The 15,901-nt window shown below is 40.1% G+C and overlaps 1 protein-coding gene across 1 annotated transcript in view; it reads left to right on the top strand.

The window, feature by feature from the left end:
- LOC126095547 (acetylcholinesterase-like) overlaps positions 1-15,448 on the top strand; it is a 47,046-nt gene extending 31,598 nt beyond the window's left edge. Inside the window, exons 8-10 of the mRNA XM_049910326.1 lie at positions 6,781-6,904; positions 11,026-11,158; positions 15,262-15,448. Of these exons, the coding sequence (XP_049766283.1) occupies positions 6,781-6,904; positions 11,026-11,158; positions 15,262-15,409 (405 nt within the window). The 3' untranslated portion in view covers positions 15,410-15,448. The remainder of the gene's footprint in view (positions 1-6,780; positions 6,905-11,025; positions 11,159-15,261) is intronic.
- Positions 15,449-15,901: the final 453 nt, after the last annotated feature.

Raw genomic sequence — 15,901 nt, 5'->3', positions numbered from 1 at the left:
AAAACTCGTCGAACACGTTTCTCCATGTTGGCAAAATAACAGTTCTGTCTCAGTATAAGAAAACATTTTCTGGCTCCGTAATGTGCGTAACTTAAATGAGTATACCAAATTAATTTGTTAACAAGTTCGTCAGGAATGCATAGTAACCAGTTGTTGCTGTCAGGGTGAGAGCGGCGAAACAGAATGTTATTGCGTACAGTGTAATGGTTTCTAATGGTAACATTATTCCTATCTCGCCAAAGGTGTTTAATTTCTTTCCATACGTTGTCTTTACTCTGCTCTTGTGCTATGTCTCGTAATGACGCCGAAATGAAATTTTCAAATGCAACTTGTTGAATATACATGACGCTAAAATTTACTTGGCAGAAGTTGGTTGCGATGTCTTGCTGATTGTTGCTGAGAGAACGGGACAGTGCGTCTGCTACAATATTTTGCGTACCGGGAATATGAACAATTGTAAATTTAAATTCCTGTAAATAAAGTTTCCATCTGCTTAATCTGTCGTGTGTAAATTTAGCGGGAAGTAAAAACTGGATAGCTCTATGATCTGTGTAAACGGTCGTATGTCTTCCATAAAGAAAATGCCTAAATCTCGTAAATGCCCATACAACACATAATGTTTCAAGTGCTGTAACAGAATAATTGCCCTCAGCAGGTGACAGAATGCGACTCGCAAAGGCGATTTTTTTAATTACTGTAGTATCGTCTTCTTCAATTTCCTGAAAAATGTGTACGCCTAAAGCGGTGTTAGATCTGTCGGTGGCAATGGAAAAATTTCTAGTAAGATCTGGGTGTGATAAAAGAGCTGCATTCAACAAGGCATGTTTCAAATTAACAAACTCAGACTGCGCCTGGCTATCCCAGGACCAAATAGTGTTTTTACCTGTCAATTGACATAATCTAGGGTCCCAGAAAGCTGCGTAATTGTTTCTTCGTCGTAGGTACAGTAATGTCACGTAAAGCTTGAAGTTTTTCCGGGTCAGGCGCAATGCCTTCTGCTGAAATTACATGTCCAAGAAATTTTATAGAAGTTTTACCAAAGTGCGATTTGCTAAGATTAACTGTAAGTCCTTGTGCACGAAAAGTTTGCAACTTTGTTTTTTTTTTTTTTAATCAAATTGTGTTCAGACCAGTTAGATGCTGCGATAACGATGTTGTCTACATACGTTTTGATTCTGTCTTTCATGCAAAAGTGTGTATCGGATGTCGTCAAAACTAATAACATTTTCGTGAACAAGATTCTCTGTGTCAAAAGTATTGCTTGCGTTGCTGGAAGATTCATTCTGCACTGTATCTAGTCAAATTATTTCTGAGGTACTGTTATTTTCGGGAGGATGCTGTGGCATTTCAACTATTTGAACTGTTCTGTTATTTCGTCCTGACGTATTACGTTCTGTTATTTCGTCCTGACGTATTACGTTCGGGATGATATCTACTGTCTGGTTCATTCATGATAATCTGTTGTTGCGGTTGATTATGCTGCTGGTAAGACCGGCTGTTACGCTGAAAACTATGCTCATTACATTTACGTCTGTCATAATAATCATTGCTATACGGCGCGTTGCGATAGGAATTGAAATGATGTGTCTTCTGTACGTACTATTTCCTTGTTGCGGTGCGTTATTATTTGGTGGAGCCGACGCTATACGTCTAGGCGGCGAAACATTAAAGCTTGGTTGACCTTGTACATTACATTGTTGGTTAGGTACGCTAACCGGCTGGTTTTGTTACTGTTGTGGTGAAAACCCTCTATTGTTGCCAAAATGTGTTCGCTGTTGCTGATAATCTTGTACATACTGATGATTAAAATTTTGTTTGTTATAAAATTACACTGGTATTTCTTGTCATTTCGGAAGTGTCTAATGAAAACTGTCACTTTCAGGTAAAACTTGTCGTATCAGGTTTTTCTTTACTCATCCTTAATCCTAGATAGATCAATAGTTGAAGAGCTGTTTTGATGGAATTAAGGATAGTAAAAGAGAAGGCAGCAGTGCAGAAAACTAAAGATGAAATGGCACTACTACGGCTCGGGGCCCTGTGCACACTACGGCGCATATTCATCAAAGTGTAATGAATCCCCTGAGGTCACTTACGCGCTGCAAATAAATTTTAGTTTCTGCGTTACACGCAATGCCGGTGAAAATTCAAAAGCAAATTGTTGTATCCAGTCCAATTCTAGTTTCTGCATTACAGGCCAAGCTGATGAAAGTGCCAAAACAAATTGTCGTATCCAGTCCAAAGCGTGAATCTGTGTTCTGTCATTTTTAAATACCTTAAATTTTCTCACGGATAGAAAGTGCTTGTAATCAAAATGACCGTCTCTGTATGTCTGAACAGGTTCAGGATTGTATGATAATTTGTTTGTCTGTGACTGTTCGGAATCTAACTCACGTACTCTCTGTAAATTACCTAAATTATACTGGTTGTGTGAGTCTGACAAATGTTCGGAAAGTAGCGTATGCTGTGATGTGTTAAAGGCTGAAATATTTTTCATCTCTGTCACTTCTTGCTGTAACGTTGACAATTTTCTACGTAAACTTTACGAACTTTACGAACCTATCTCACTGCTCGTCTGCTGTAAATTTTAGAATTCGGGTGTTTGATTAAGCGAAACTGGTGACGTATCGTCTGATTTGGTATCATTATTATTTTCGATAACGTCAATACGACTGGCCAATTCATCATATTTTTCAGTCAGTGCTTTTATCTGATCATCGTTTTTAGTATCACAAGCATTAATTTGTTTTTGTACTTTACGTGTGGTTTTGCTCAATTTTTTAACGTCTGCTTTGATGGCATCGGGATCCTGTATTAGTTCCAACTTTTCAAGTCTGTTGGTCATTGTCTGAAAGTCTAATGTGTGTGTGTCAGTTTTTGTTTTAAGACCGGAGATTTCATTATGCAATTCGGTGTTCAACTGTTTGATTTCGTCTGATACTGTAGCAATATTGTTGTCTACGTATGTTTTTGCCTAAACAATTTACGCTTATCTTCCTGTCTCTGTGCAGTAATTGTTTCCATGACTTGTTGCTTTACCTTATTCTGTTCCAGTATAAATTTACTGTAACGCGTTTCATTGTTTTGTAGGTGGTGATTAAAACGTTCATCAATTTGGCTGATCTGTTGGTCAAATTTCGCGTCTACTTTCGCATCCAGCGTGCGTGAAAGTTCTGCTGACATTAATTTAAACTCATCGCGTAACTGTGTTGCGTTTTCAGAACATTGTTTAGCGACTGCTCTAATTTCATCTCTAAGTAATTTAGTTGTGGCTGCATGTGTATTACTTAATTCTTGTGCCACAGATCTAATTTCTTCACTACTGTTCCTAGCATAAGCCTTAATTTCCTCACGTAATTGTTCTTTAGTATCGTGACATTGCACGGCAACGGCTGTAATCTGTTCACTAAGCTGTTTGAAATTGTTGTCTTGTTTGTCATTCAACTGTTTAGAATTGTTGCCTAGTTTTTCATTAAGTTGTTTGGAATTGCTGTCTAGTTTTTCATTAAGTTGTTTGTTCGATTCGTTAAGGTTGTCGTATTTTTCATTAATTTGCTGTTTGAGATTTTCATTAAGTTGTAGCAATAATGCCATAAATCGATCCATGCCAAAATTAGCTGCTGTATTCTCTGTGCTGTGTGATGGTGTATCTGCATATGTCACGTTTTGTGTACCGGCAACCATTTGGGCATTATCTGATTCACAAAAAGGTTCGCCAATGGGATGTGCACTGTTGGTCACTACATCGGAATCAAATAGATTTGACGTGGTTTGTGTATATTTTCACCTTCGTTAGCAATATTTATCTGTTCACTGTGTAAATTTTGCTGATCAGGTGTGTTAAACTGGGCAGCGTTCATTGTAACGGAAAGTGCCGCGTCATCAATTGTCGTTAAATTAACAGAGGACACAATTGAATTTGTTTGCTCATCATTAGCATTAAAATCATTACTAGTGATCGGCACGCACTGATTATCTGTAATTAGAGGATTATCACTATTACACTGGGTGTCACAAGTATTATCGGTCAAATTATTTGAGTCGGCTATTTCACTCATTGCACATCGCGATGTGCTGTTAACAGTTTTTCGTGGCATTTTTCACAAATCAAAATTAAGCACAAAAATGAAACAAAGACGAAGCAAAAATAGAACAAACAATTACAACAAAGAGCAATAAATTGCTGATGATCTGTGAAAGAAAGAGTGACAAATTAGTAAATGCGTTGCGCCAGATGCAAACTGCATTTAAGTAAATAAGAGCAGATGTATGACTACTTTTCAGAAATTCACAAAGAAAATACGATCCTGGCCGGTTGTTGCCAAGTGTAACCTCCCCACAAAATTCATTCTTTCACATTTGTAACCTCCCTACAAAATTTCTTTGCCATTTTTACCTCCCCACAAAATTTCGTTACCATTTTAGTGTAACCTCAAAACACAAAAATTCCTAAACCTCTCAATTAAATTGTCGCTCACTTATAACTTTTCAGTAATTGACTGTGAATTTAACCTGGTAAATTTTGGACGTCAGCAGTGCTGCGTCATGGCCCTGAAAGATCATTCTGAATAAAAAGAGAAAAATTCTTACCTCAATGAAGTCGCCGGATAACGCATATATATCTGCTCTTACAATATTTTTTTTAGCACAGTCCTGTGCAATGCTGGCCGATAGATTTGTCATTTATGAAAGGAAGCAACTGATTTTTCTTTTGCAACAATCGGAATGATCATGGATTGGAGAAATTAGTAAATTCTTTAAATTGAAATAAATGCTTGTAAAAAATGACTTTATATGAGAAAGATTATTATTAGGACATTTTTAAAAGATTTACATGGGAGTTCAGATAACATTACTAGATATGCGCGAGGCTTTTTTTTACCTTATACAATAATACTCAGGCTCCGGCATCGCTGCACCGCGACCGGCCCAGCCAACACGATACACTATACCAGACCAGAACAGACTGCAGACTAGCCACTAGCAACAACTTACTGCTACAGCTACACAGTTCCTACTCAGTCAACACTGCTCTCTGGTCAGCGATTCGTTTATACCTTGAATATCGCAGGCAGCGCATGAGCAATACATCGAAATTACATATGCTCGGCCTCTTACAAGATTTAAATTAAACGTTCTAGAAGTCGTTCACACGGGAGAATCGTACAAACATACCGTAATTTGACCATGGGACAGACTAAGGTATGGATGACGTTGTAATAGGCAACCCTGGCGTAGAGAAACAACTGAAAGATTTGAAAGAAAATAAATCATCAGCTCCCGATGAAATCCCAATTCGGTTTTAAAAAGAATTCTTTACGGCATTGGCCCCTTGCCTAGCTTGCATATATCGTGAAACTCTCGCCGGGCACAAAGTCCCAAGCGACTCGAAAAAAGTGCAGTTGACTCCAATAACTATGTAATAAGGATAAAAGAACGGACCTGCAAAATTACAGGCCACTATCCCTAACTGCAGTTTGCTGCTGAGTCATTGAACATATACTCAGTTCGAATATAATATACTTTCTTGAGACTACGAAGCTTATGTCCAGCAATCAGCATGGTTTTAGAAAGTATCGCTCAAGCGAAATTCAGCTTGCTCTTTTCTCACATTATACACTGCAAACTGCGGTGAAGGGCAACAGTCGGATTCCATATTTCTAGATTTCCGGAAATAATTTGGCACGGTGACCCTTTGCAGGCTGTTAACGAAGTATATGGAAGTTCACAGACATACGAGTGGCTTGGAAACTTCTTAACTAATAGAACCCAGTATGTCGTCCTTGACGGCGAGTGCTCATCAGACACAAGGGTACCGTCTGGAGTTCCCAGGGAAGTGTGATAGGACCGCTGTTGTTGTCTATATACATAAATGATTTGGTAGACAGGATGGGTAGCAATCCGCGGTTGTTTGCTGATGATGCTGTTGTGTCCGGTAAGGTGTTGAAGTTGAGTGACTGTAGGAGGGTACAAGATGACTTAGACAAAATTTCTAGTTGATGAGATGAATGGCAGCTAGCTCTAAATATAGAAAAATGAAGTTATTGTGGCAGAGTAGGAAAAACAAACTTGTAATGATTGGATACAGTGTTAATAGTATCCTGCTTGACACAGTTAATTCGTTTAAATATATGGGTGTAACGTTGCAAACCTATATGAAATGGAACGAGAATGTGAGAACTATGTTAGGGAAGGCGAACACAGTACAAAGACTAGAAGCAAATTTCTAGTTCTAATAGAGTTAAGCTGTGTTTTATACGTGGAAGATATTCTTATTTCTTTTACTTAGTTCACGTTTAGGTAAATGTAAGTTGTGCATCTCTTTTCCAGTGAGTGTGATTCTCGGAGGTCAGCAGAGCATGCATCTGCCACTGCCGTAACCTCTTCCTCGGATGGTACGAAGATACAATCCGTCGACAATAGTGTCGTTAAAGGCAAAAATAATCAATAATTCCCCGAAGATCGGAAAATAAATCGGTCGTGTCCTTTTCAGATTAACCGTACCGGCATTATCTGGAACCATTTGGGGAACGACAGAAAATCTGAATATGGAAAATAGGATTGAGATTTGAACCCCTTCTGCTCCCTAATGGAAATCCGGTCGCTTAAGCACTGCGTCTAAGTTGCGTTCTTCCAATAGTTTTGTTGTACGACGGTTCAAATGTCAAACATTGTATATGCTTACAGGGGGAAATATCAGCCTCCTGAAGTACTACTCTGTATGTGTTGATGCTCTTGAATAGTGTCTCCAGATATTTCTACAAAGTAACTTTTTATTTGCAGCTGCTTTCCGACCTGTACTTCATACAACCAGCGGACTCCTTCGCTAGGGCCGTGGCGAACTCCAGCAACATACCAGTTTACTTCTATTATTTCAGCTACAACGGAACCGGCTCTATAGAATACGGTAAGTGGTCCTTACGACGCACTGCTTTTCATCTGCATCAACATCTACAAGTCACCTGATGGTGGGTGGCGCAAAGTACTTCTGGTACTTCTATTTGGTTCCCCCTCCCCTCCCCCCCCCCCCCCCTTGTCTGCACCATTCGTGAATGGTGCGTGACTGTCGATAAATCCCCGTATTATTAGCTCTAATTTTTCGAAATTTCACGTTGTAATAATTTCGCGAGACATATGTTGGAGGAAGTAATATGCTTTGTGTCAGACCTAATTCTCACGGAATTTCAATAGCAAATGTCTCCATAAAGCACTGTGCCTCTCTTGCATCGTCTGCGATTGGGGTTTGTTGAACATCTCCACAATGCTCGCGCAACGACTAAACGACCCCATGACGAAACGCGTCGCTCGTCCTTGGATCTCCTCTACCACTTCTATTAATCCAACTCGGTAAGAGTGTCAGACTCATAACTAACACTCAAGAATCCGTCGAACAATTTTTTTGTTAGCCTCTTCTTTCGTGGATCAATTCCTATGAATCTCAGCCTGGCATCTCCTTATCCAACTGTTTGTTTTATGTGGTCATTCTACGGAAGGTCGTTTCTGATATTTTAATATAGACACTGTTGCTAGCAGTTTGTCATCAACAACGCGACTGTACCCTAGTGAAATTCTTCTCCTACGTACGCTCATTATGTTACATTTCTTTACGCTCAGGCTCAACTCCCAGTCCTTGCACCATTCATCAACCCTATAGAGATCCACCTGTCTTTCGATACAGGCTACTGACGTTGCTACCTTGTTACAGACAACCACATCATCTGCCAACATATTCATGGAGCTTCCGATTTTACATATACATTTTGAGAAAAAAATTGAAACGCCCATAAGGGTAGGAGGAAGTTAAATGAAACTTCGAGGAAGAAAAGCGTATGTAATGTTATTTCATTGTTCACTAATCGAGTCAGATTTGAGCCATCTAGGTAATATGAACCTACTTTTCGGTAAGATGTTGCACCCCCTCTGGCCTGGCTGCGATGGATGTCATATAGCTGATGAATCCTCTCGTACAACAAGCTGCGTCACAAACGTTGTAACTGGTCCTCGATATCCTGGATTTTTGTATCGGAGCAGAGCTGATACCAGAGCTGGCCCAACACATGCTCTATCGTGGATACATCTGAGAATCTTATTGGTCACGAGAGTGCCTCAACATTACCACGTCATTTGATAGAGACACATGCCTTGTATGAACGAGCATTGCCCTGCCGAAAAATCGCACCACGATATTGTCGCATGAGACTTGAGAAGGCAGGATGTTTGTGACGTACCGCTGTGTCATCAGAGGTCCCTCAACCGTTACCAGCCGTGTCATAAAGTCATACCCGACGGCTCCCCAAACCATGACGCCTGGAGTGACCCTGCAGAGGGCTTCTAAACCGTTGGAAAACTGGGACATTTCCCCAGGATGCCACTGTTCTCTCAAAGATGGTTATGCTGGGTTGTGCACACCTATTGTTTATCTCCGAACACCGTTCACCCCATGGACCCACATTCCATTCTTCCCAGTCATGGCATCTCTCCAAATCCAGCATTGTGTTTTGTGTTGTTAACGGCAGTCTACGCATGGGACAAAGACGTCGTAGTCCGTGTTCTGTATACTCCAACCAGCTGTTAGTTATAACCCAGAATGTTGTAGGGGGTTTATTACTTCTTCTCGAATGGCGGTCACAGATGTGGTGAGGTTACGAATGATTGATTCACATTACGGCGATCCTCCCCTGTGATGGCCAGACTTGTTGGAGCGGCGTCTTGACGACACGTCAGCCGGCCCTGGTGTTCTCACGCAGTCCAACATCCGAATGTCCCACAAATCTGGATACTGCACGACTTGACAGATGGGCCGAAGGAGCCCCACTTTGAGGCCCCTTTCACACTCTCTAGGGTCTTCATAACGCTGCCTCATTCTAGTACGTAACATCTCCATGACCTTCACAGTGATCATTCAGGCCCCTTGTATACTGTGCCAGTCTAGTAACAATACTTAAGATGAACAGCAGCCGGCCAGCGGTTCTAGGCGCTTCAGTCTGGAACCGCGCGACCGCTACGGTCGTATGTTCGAATCCTGCCTCGGACATGGATGTGTGTCATGTCCTTAGTTAGGTTTAAGTTGCTCTAAGTTCTAGAGGACTGATGACCTCAGTGCTTAGAGCCATTTGAACCATTTTTTGAACGAACAGCAACAGCACTAATGCGCTCTGGTGATCTTTCTGCTTGTTTACAAGTCTAATCATTTACATACCAGCCGATATTGTGTATGTGTACGAAGTAACATAAACATGCGACGACGTCTTCAGGATGCTTCACTAGTGTGTTAGGCAGTGTATGCACTGACGGAAAAAAAATCGCAGGTAAAACTTCTCCTATTACGCTGCTGAATACGCCCATCATGTTGTTCCAGCCAATCATGCGGTACGACAATTTTTTACTTGTCAGTTGCCCAGCCATATAGCAGTCGAAAGTAGCAACTGTCTACCTGTCTCTGGAAAAAATGTTTCAGATGACTGTATTTAATATTTCAGTATTGGTGTAATGTTATTTCAGTGTCATCATAGTGAGCGAGCATCTAGCCAGCAATTCTGCTGCATGAACAGTGGAGCAAAAACCGCTATCTAGATGGATATTCATTATTATGACAACGGAACGAAAGAGCATAGGATGGATCTATATCAGAAGGTGTTAATCGTTTCTCGCATAACTGTCCGGATCACGCTATTGACTTTGCTGACCATTTGTCTGTCAACAAGGATTCGGCCTCTTTCAATCTGCTATGCCACATTCCCTGAATTCGCGGTAATTCTCTAATATAATTCAGCACCGTCTTCCACGGCACAAACGTATATATTGTGGTCTCTAATTGTCAGCCGTGTTAAGGAGAAATACCTTCCTACTTTTTCAAGTTCTGGTTCATTACTATTGATCAATGATATTGCAATAGTTATGTCGTGATCTCCTGTGAATGCTAAAGTTCGATCGTGTTTGTTGGCAATGTATCTAGTTTGTTAGCTCAGGGGTAAGTAGCTAATACAGTTTCCGAGGCAGTTTTAGAACACCATCTTGAGACTGTTTGTCCCTGCTATCCATTCAAAAATCATGCCTCTAGCAACGCATAGTTGACAGACTGAAATATTCTCCTAACCACTTCCGCATGATCGAAGATATTATACGTTATAATCATGTCGCTCTCTTCAAAGCGTTCACTTTTTTTTGTGTAGGTGACGACAGAAAAAAACAAATTATTATTTGGTGTTTCTAGTTTGACGCAATGGTGGAGTAGTTAACATACTGGACTCGCATTCGGGATGACGACGGTTCAATTCCGCGTCCGGCCCCGTGACGGTTCCTGTGAAAGGGCAAGGCCGACTTCCTTCCCTGTCGTTCCCTAATACGATGAGTCCAATGACCTCGCTGTTTGGTCTCTTCCCCCAAACAACCCAACCCAACCCTCCCCGCCTTGCCGATGAGTATTGCATCCGAAATGTGAGATGTAGCGGGTATAACTTGCCGCTTTAGTGCTATTCACAAGTGACGACAGTTCTGTAATTTTTTTTCTGCATGCTTCTGTAACATTTAAGCGGACACACTATTGACTATACGCTTAGCCTAAAGTAGCTGTAAGTCTCAGGCAGCAACCTGACGTAGTCTTCTTTGTACTTACCAATGTAGATCATGTCTGCCTTCATAAACGTAAGGATTTCCCCAGCATAAAATTCACAATCTTTGGTTTTCTCTTCCTTGAAAAACCACTAATTTTGTATTTAGCTGTTCTCAATATGGTCTGCATCGGTAATCGAATCATTCTATTTAGTACTTCTCTGGCAATAAGAAACAACGACGTCGTGGCTCCATCGATTACCATTTGCATACTTAACACATTTTTATTGGCAGACTGAACTATGTTGTTGAACAGTTAGCGTCAGCTAGAGAAACTGTTGCACATTCTACCACGATTTTTTAACAGAAGTACTGACAATTCATATGGACCTGTTTAGCATTTTTCATGAAAAATATAGTTAGACCTTGATAGTCTGAAACATTCTCAAATATAGCTGATGTAAAAATATTTTGCAGGTATGATGCATGCCGGGGAAACCGCGTATCTGTTTCCGAAAGGCATACTGGGACCAGACACGGACCCTAACTCCAACGATGGGAAGGTGGCAAGTCAGTTGACAACACTGTGGACCAATTTCCCGAAATACGGGTAAGTCCTGCGAATAATGATTCTGATTACTTAGTTTTAGCTGACAATAGCGTCCTGAATCATCAGTCACTTGAAGAGAGTGTTAATGAGGCTGTAACAGCGCCAGACTAAGGCAAGAGGGCTCGTTCTCGTGAGGAAGTCACTCGCCGTAATACGATTTGCTGGCACAGCAGTGTACCACGCCACCCACGTGAGCTTCGATACAAGACGCACATGATACACTGAGGTGACAAAACTTATGGGATACCTCCCAACATCGTGTCATACCTTCTTTTACCCGGCGTAGTGCAGCAACTCAACGTGGTATGGACTCAATAAATCGATAAATCATTGGAGCTCCCCAGCACAAATGTTGAGCCATGCTGCCTCTACCGCCGCCCATAACTGAGAATGTGTTGCCGGTGCAGTATTTTGTGCACAAACTGACTTCTCGATTACGTCCCACAAGCTGTGATACCCGACTTCGGTCAGGGAGTTGACATGCGATTGTTTAGTAGTTGGAATAAAAGGATAAACTATAAAGCATAAGAGGTAAAAAAATATTGGAAACATACTCTAACTATTGACAATACTTGTTAAAGTATAAGAGGTAAAAAGTTGCTATTGATAACATATTCCGAGTATTTACAGTACTTCTTTACAAACAACATTTTTCCATTTTGTTATCCGAGGTATACATGTACAAATTTTTCGAATTTCCTACTCGACGGCAAGCTACGTATAATTGACCATGATAGAGGCAGGAGTCTTTGAGGTTGATGTCGCAGTATTTTAAGGTTTGTCCCTGATCTTTGTAGACTAATTTCATTGGAAATTCCAGGCTTTTAAAATGGAATGGCCGCTCAATAGATATCAGTAGTATTCTGGGGATAAATAGTGTGTGTGCTTTGTACTTTCCAGTCATGAGTTCGGCTTTGATGATGTTATTCTATAGCTGTTTGCCGATCATCCTTGTTCCGTTATATAGTTTTGGTGAAGTGAGATTTCTAAGTATTGTGATCTGAGATACAGCTTTAAGTCGAAGTCACTGTAAGGGCATTACTGCTAGTTGTAAAGAGTTTAGAAATTTTGTAGGGAAGTTAACACTTCCATCAACATCTATCATCGTGTTGATAGATTTGTATATTCTCTCTTCATCAGGAATCTTCACTTGAATATTAGAGTTGATATAGTCGACAATATTATTGTTAGCTGCCCTTTCGAATAGCCAGTCCGGATTGATAAAATTGTGAACAATGTTTGGATGAGTTTCATAGATGAGTTCGCTTTCAGAAATGGCTACGTTGCAGAAATCCCTGTTGAGTTTAATGAGGGCGGTCGTCTGGTCCGTACGATATGTGCCTTCGAATATTTGTACGATTGTTGAGTAAAATGACCTGTTGTTTCATCCTACGATGGTTCAGTTCTCATATTTGTTGTTAGTCGCAGTTTTCGTATGTGTGGCCAGAGAGGCGATCTTTTTCAACATGTATTGATCTCGTCTGATGGGCATAACAGGAAGCGTAGAAAATTTCCTGTAACTATGAATAGAGCTCCTCCGATCACTTCAGTTTCCTCGCAAAACTTGTAATATTCTGTCCATGGCTTCGAGTGATTTGTTATGAGCCATTGTGCATTTGTCCCAGAAAACAATTTAAGCTTGCTTTAGAAGTTCACCCCGTCCAGATGCTCTTGAGATGTTAGATACTGGTAATTGTTATTCGGCTATATTCAACGGTAGTTGTAGGGTGGAATGTGCAGTTGGTCTTCCTTCCATAAGTGTAGCTGCAGTGTCGGATGATGCCAGTGTAAGAACGATGCGCTGTTTAGCACGTATTTTCGCCAGAAATAGATTTATTAGAAACGTTTTCCTGGTGCCACCTTGTGCGTCCAAGTAAATAATTCCGCCATTGTTATCGTCAATCCGCGCAGTGATAACGTTGTTAATTTCCTTGTGATTGTCATTGAGGAGTGTTTCGTTGGAAGTTTAGCACACTGATATCATCTTTTCATGGTGTTTGAATCCCAAGTCGTACTAAGGTTTGATTGTTTATTACTAAACATTTGTCTTCTATTCGAATCAGTGTAGTTTCGGTCAACTGACAGTGGATTGACAATATATGAAGTTTAAGGAAGGTTCCTTCACATCAAATACTGAACTGTTAGTTAGTTGGAGTTTTGTCCTGTACACAAGCGTGTGTTATACACTTTCGAATAGTCACCAAGTGCAAAGGCCTGTGCAGTAAACGAGCCACGTTTATGGAACGACTGCAAATACGAACGACTGCAAATACACAGTACGCTTAGTACTGTAATAAATAGTCGATTTTTACACTACTTGACTGCTGTAAAATATATAATAGAAGCACGTGACAGTGATACATTCTACAACTAAAAAAATTACGTATTCAATTACTACGAATATTCCTTATGCTTTGTAACCTCCCAACAGAAAAAATATGTATGAAATTATCTATATATTAACATTTAGTGTAATCTCCCAACAGAATACTGTTCCGTAACCTCGCAATAATAACGTGACTAACCTCCCAATAAAAAAAGTGTGACTCATATATAACCTTTCAATAATTAACTGACTGTGAATATAAACCGGTAAATTTGTACGTCAGCAGTGCTGCGTCATGGCCCTCAAAGATCATTCTGAATAAATTGAAAATTCTTACCTCAAAGAAGTCACAGGATAACGCATATGTATCTGCTCCTATAAGAAATTTTTCTGGCCCAACCCAGTGCAATGCTGGCCGCTAGATTTGTCATGTATAAAAAGAAACAACTCATTTTTCTTTACGATAATCGGGATGACCACGGACTGCAGAAATTAGTAAATTCTTTAAATTCAGATGTATGATTGTCAAAAGTTAATTTTATAAAAAAGATTATTATTAAAAGATTTTTTAAAAGTACTTACATGGGACTTGATATAACAATAGTACAAATTTAGTTGTAACAATATACGCGCGACTATTTTTACCGTATACTACTTCGCTCAGGCACGACCGGCCCAACCGCCCGACTGCGAGCTACCGCCGCTACTGCCGACACAGCTCCTACTGCAGCCGATGCTGCTCTCTGGTCTGCGATTCTATTATAGCTTACATATCGCAGGAAGTGCGTGAGCAATCTATCGAAATTACATCTGCTCGAGTGCGCTAGCAATAAATCCCTCAGTCATTGACCTCCTACAACTTGATGTAACGTTAATCGGCGACTAGACTCCTGAAAATGTATAGTCATTACTACCCTTTTTGTGTTTTCCATGATACCGTTATTTTGTAGAAAGGTTTGTGTCATGCAGTCTTGCCATGGAGTAAATTACGGTAATATAGATTGGGCGTCAATTTACTCATTGAGACATTCTTTTCGCAGATGTTTCATGGATGGCAATAGAAAAAACTTCTAGCTAGATCTAGCCTGCATTCCTAATCAAATACACTCATCCGATTGGACGTCCGTGTACCACTTTCAAGAAGCCTTTTACATACTATTGGCAGTGACACTGATATTTCACTGTATTTATAAGAAAAGACCGAAGTTTTATTGAGCTTTCACTTCTGATGAGTAACATCGAATACAGATTATAGAATCTTGGTCTTTCTTGGCCTAATCTCCTATGGTTCAAAATCATTAACAAGGTCTACAATTTCCAAAAAGACAAGCATTTAACCACCTATCGTCTTCAGACTCAACTGCCTCTGTAGTTGCCACTGACCCACACTCACTGTTCATCCTTCCCTTATTCTCACAGGATCTACTGGGTTCCACTTTCTGACAACCAGTTGTCCTCCAGGTGCAATTCATGTCTATCACACTGACATTAATCTGCGTGTGGAACTTCTGTATAGCTGTACCTAGACAGTAACTTATCAACTTTGGTGTCCACTTTCTTAAATGTTTTAGAACATGGTTTTTATTTCTTATTCCTGATTTGTGACAAAATGCTATTGTTCTTCATTATAGTTTGCTGTACACTAAAAATTTTGGTTCAGCTCGCGCACAGATACAAAATAAGTGCAATGTTGGAGTTATTAGAGAGCAGCGTAGTTGTAGGTTATACTTTTCGCGGCTGCACATGTTATATCACAGAACTGTCATTCGTTTTCCAGGGATCCGGCTCCATCTGGAAGTCCAGTGGTGTGGGAAAAGTTGACGGCGACTGCATCCAACTATCTGGATATGAAATTGGAATTTGTGAATCGTCAAGACTTCCTTAAGGAACGGATGGATTTCTGGAGAGAAATACTGTCTTCCTGATGAGTTATATGCTATGATATTCTTTGCCATGTACAACTCAGTGATAAATAAACATTGATCTGTTAGGTTTATAAAACAATAAATCATTACAATTTAAGTCTCATTTCCGTTAACAGTTCCAGTTCACAGCTTGTCTTTGAAAATCCTGTTTTATATGATAAATGCACTACTACGCTCACTGAAGTCCACAAACATTTTTCGAAATTTTTAGATGCTTACCACTCTAACATGTGCATTCTGAATACAAAAACCACAGTGCTCATCTGTTTAATTTCTCTTTCGTAATTATTTAAATAAATCCTTTACAAAAATGTGAAGTTGTACAGCTTATTGCCAACTGGTTCTGCTCCAAGAACTTACACGTCACACTTCGCAGCTCTAGAATCAGCGAGACAGCTTTCTGAAAAACTTAAACAGAGAGATACTCAAATTGTCATTTGTAGGGCGATCCATAGGTGTTAGATCGCTTTGTAAAACAAGCCAGATGGATAA

This window comes from Schistocerca cancellata, chromosome 8 (assembly GCF_023864275.1).
Source record: "Schistocerca cancellata isolate TAMUIC-IGC-003103 chromosome 8, iqSchCanc2.1, whole genome shotgun sequence".
In the NCBI taxonomy this organism is placed as follows: Eukaryota; Metazoa; Arthropoda; class Insecta; order Orthoptera; family Acrididae; genus Schistocerca; species Schistocerca cancellata.
Note: the sequence above shows the minus strand (reverse complement) of the source record. Positions and strands in the feature narration are given on the sequence as shown.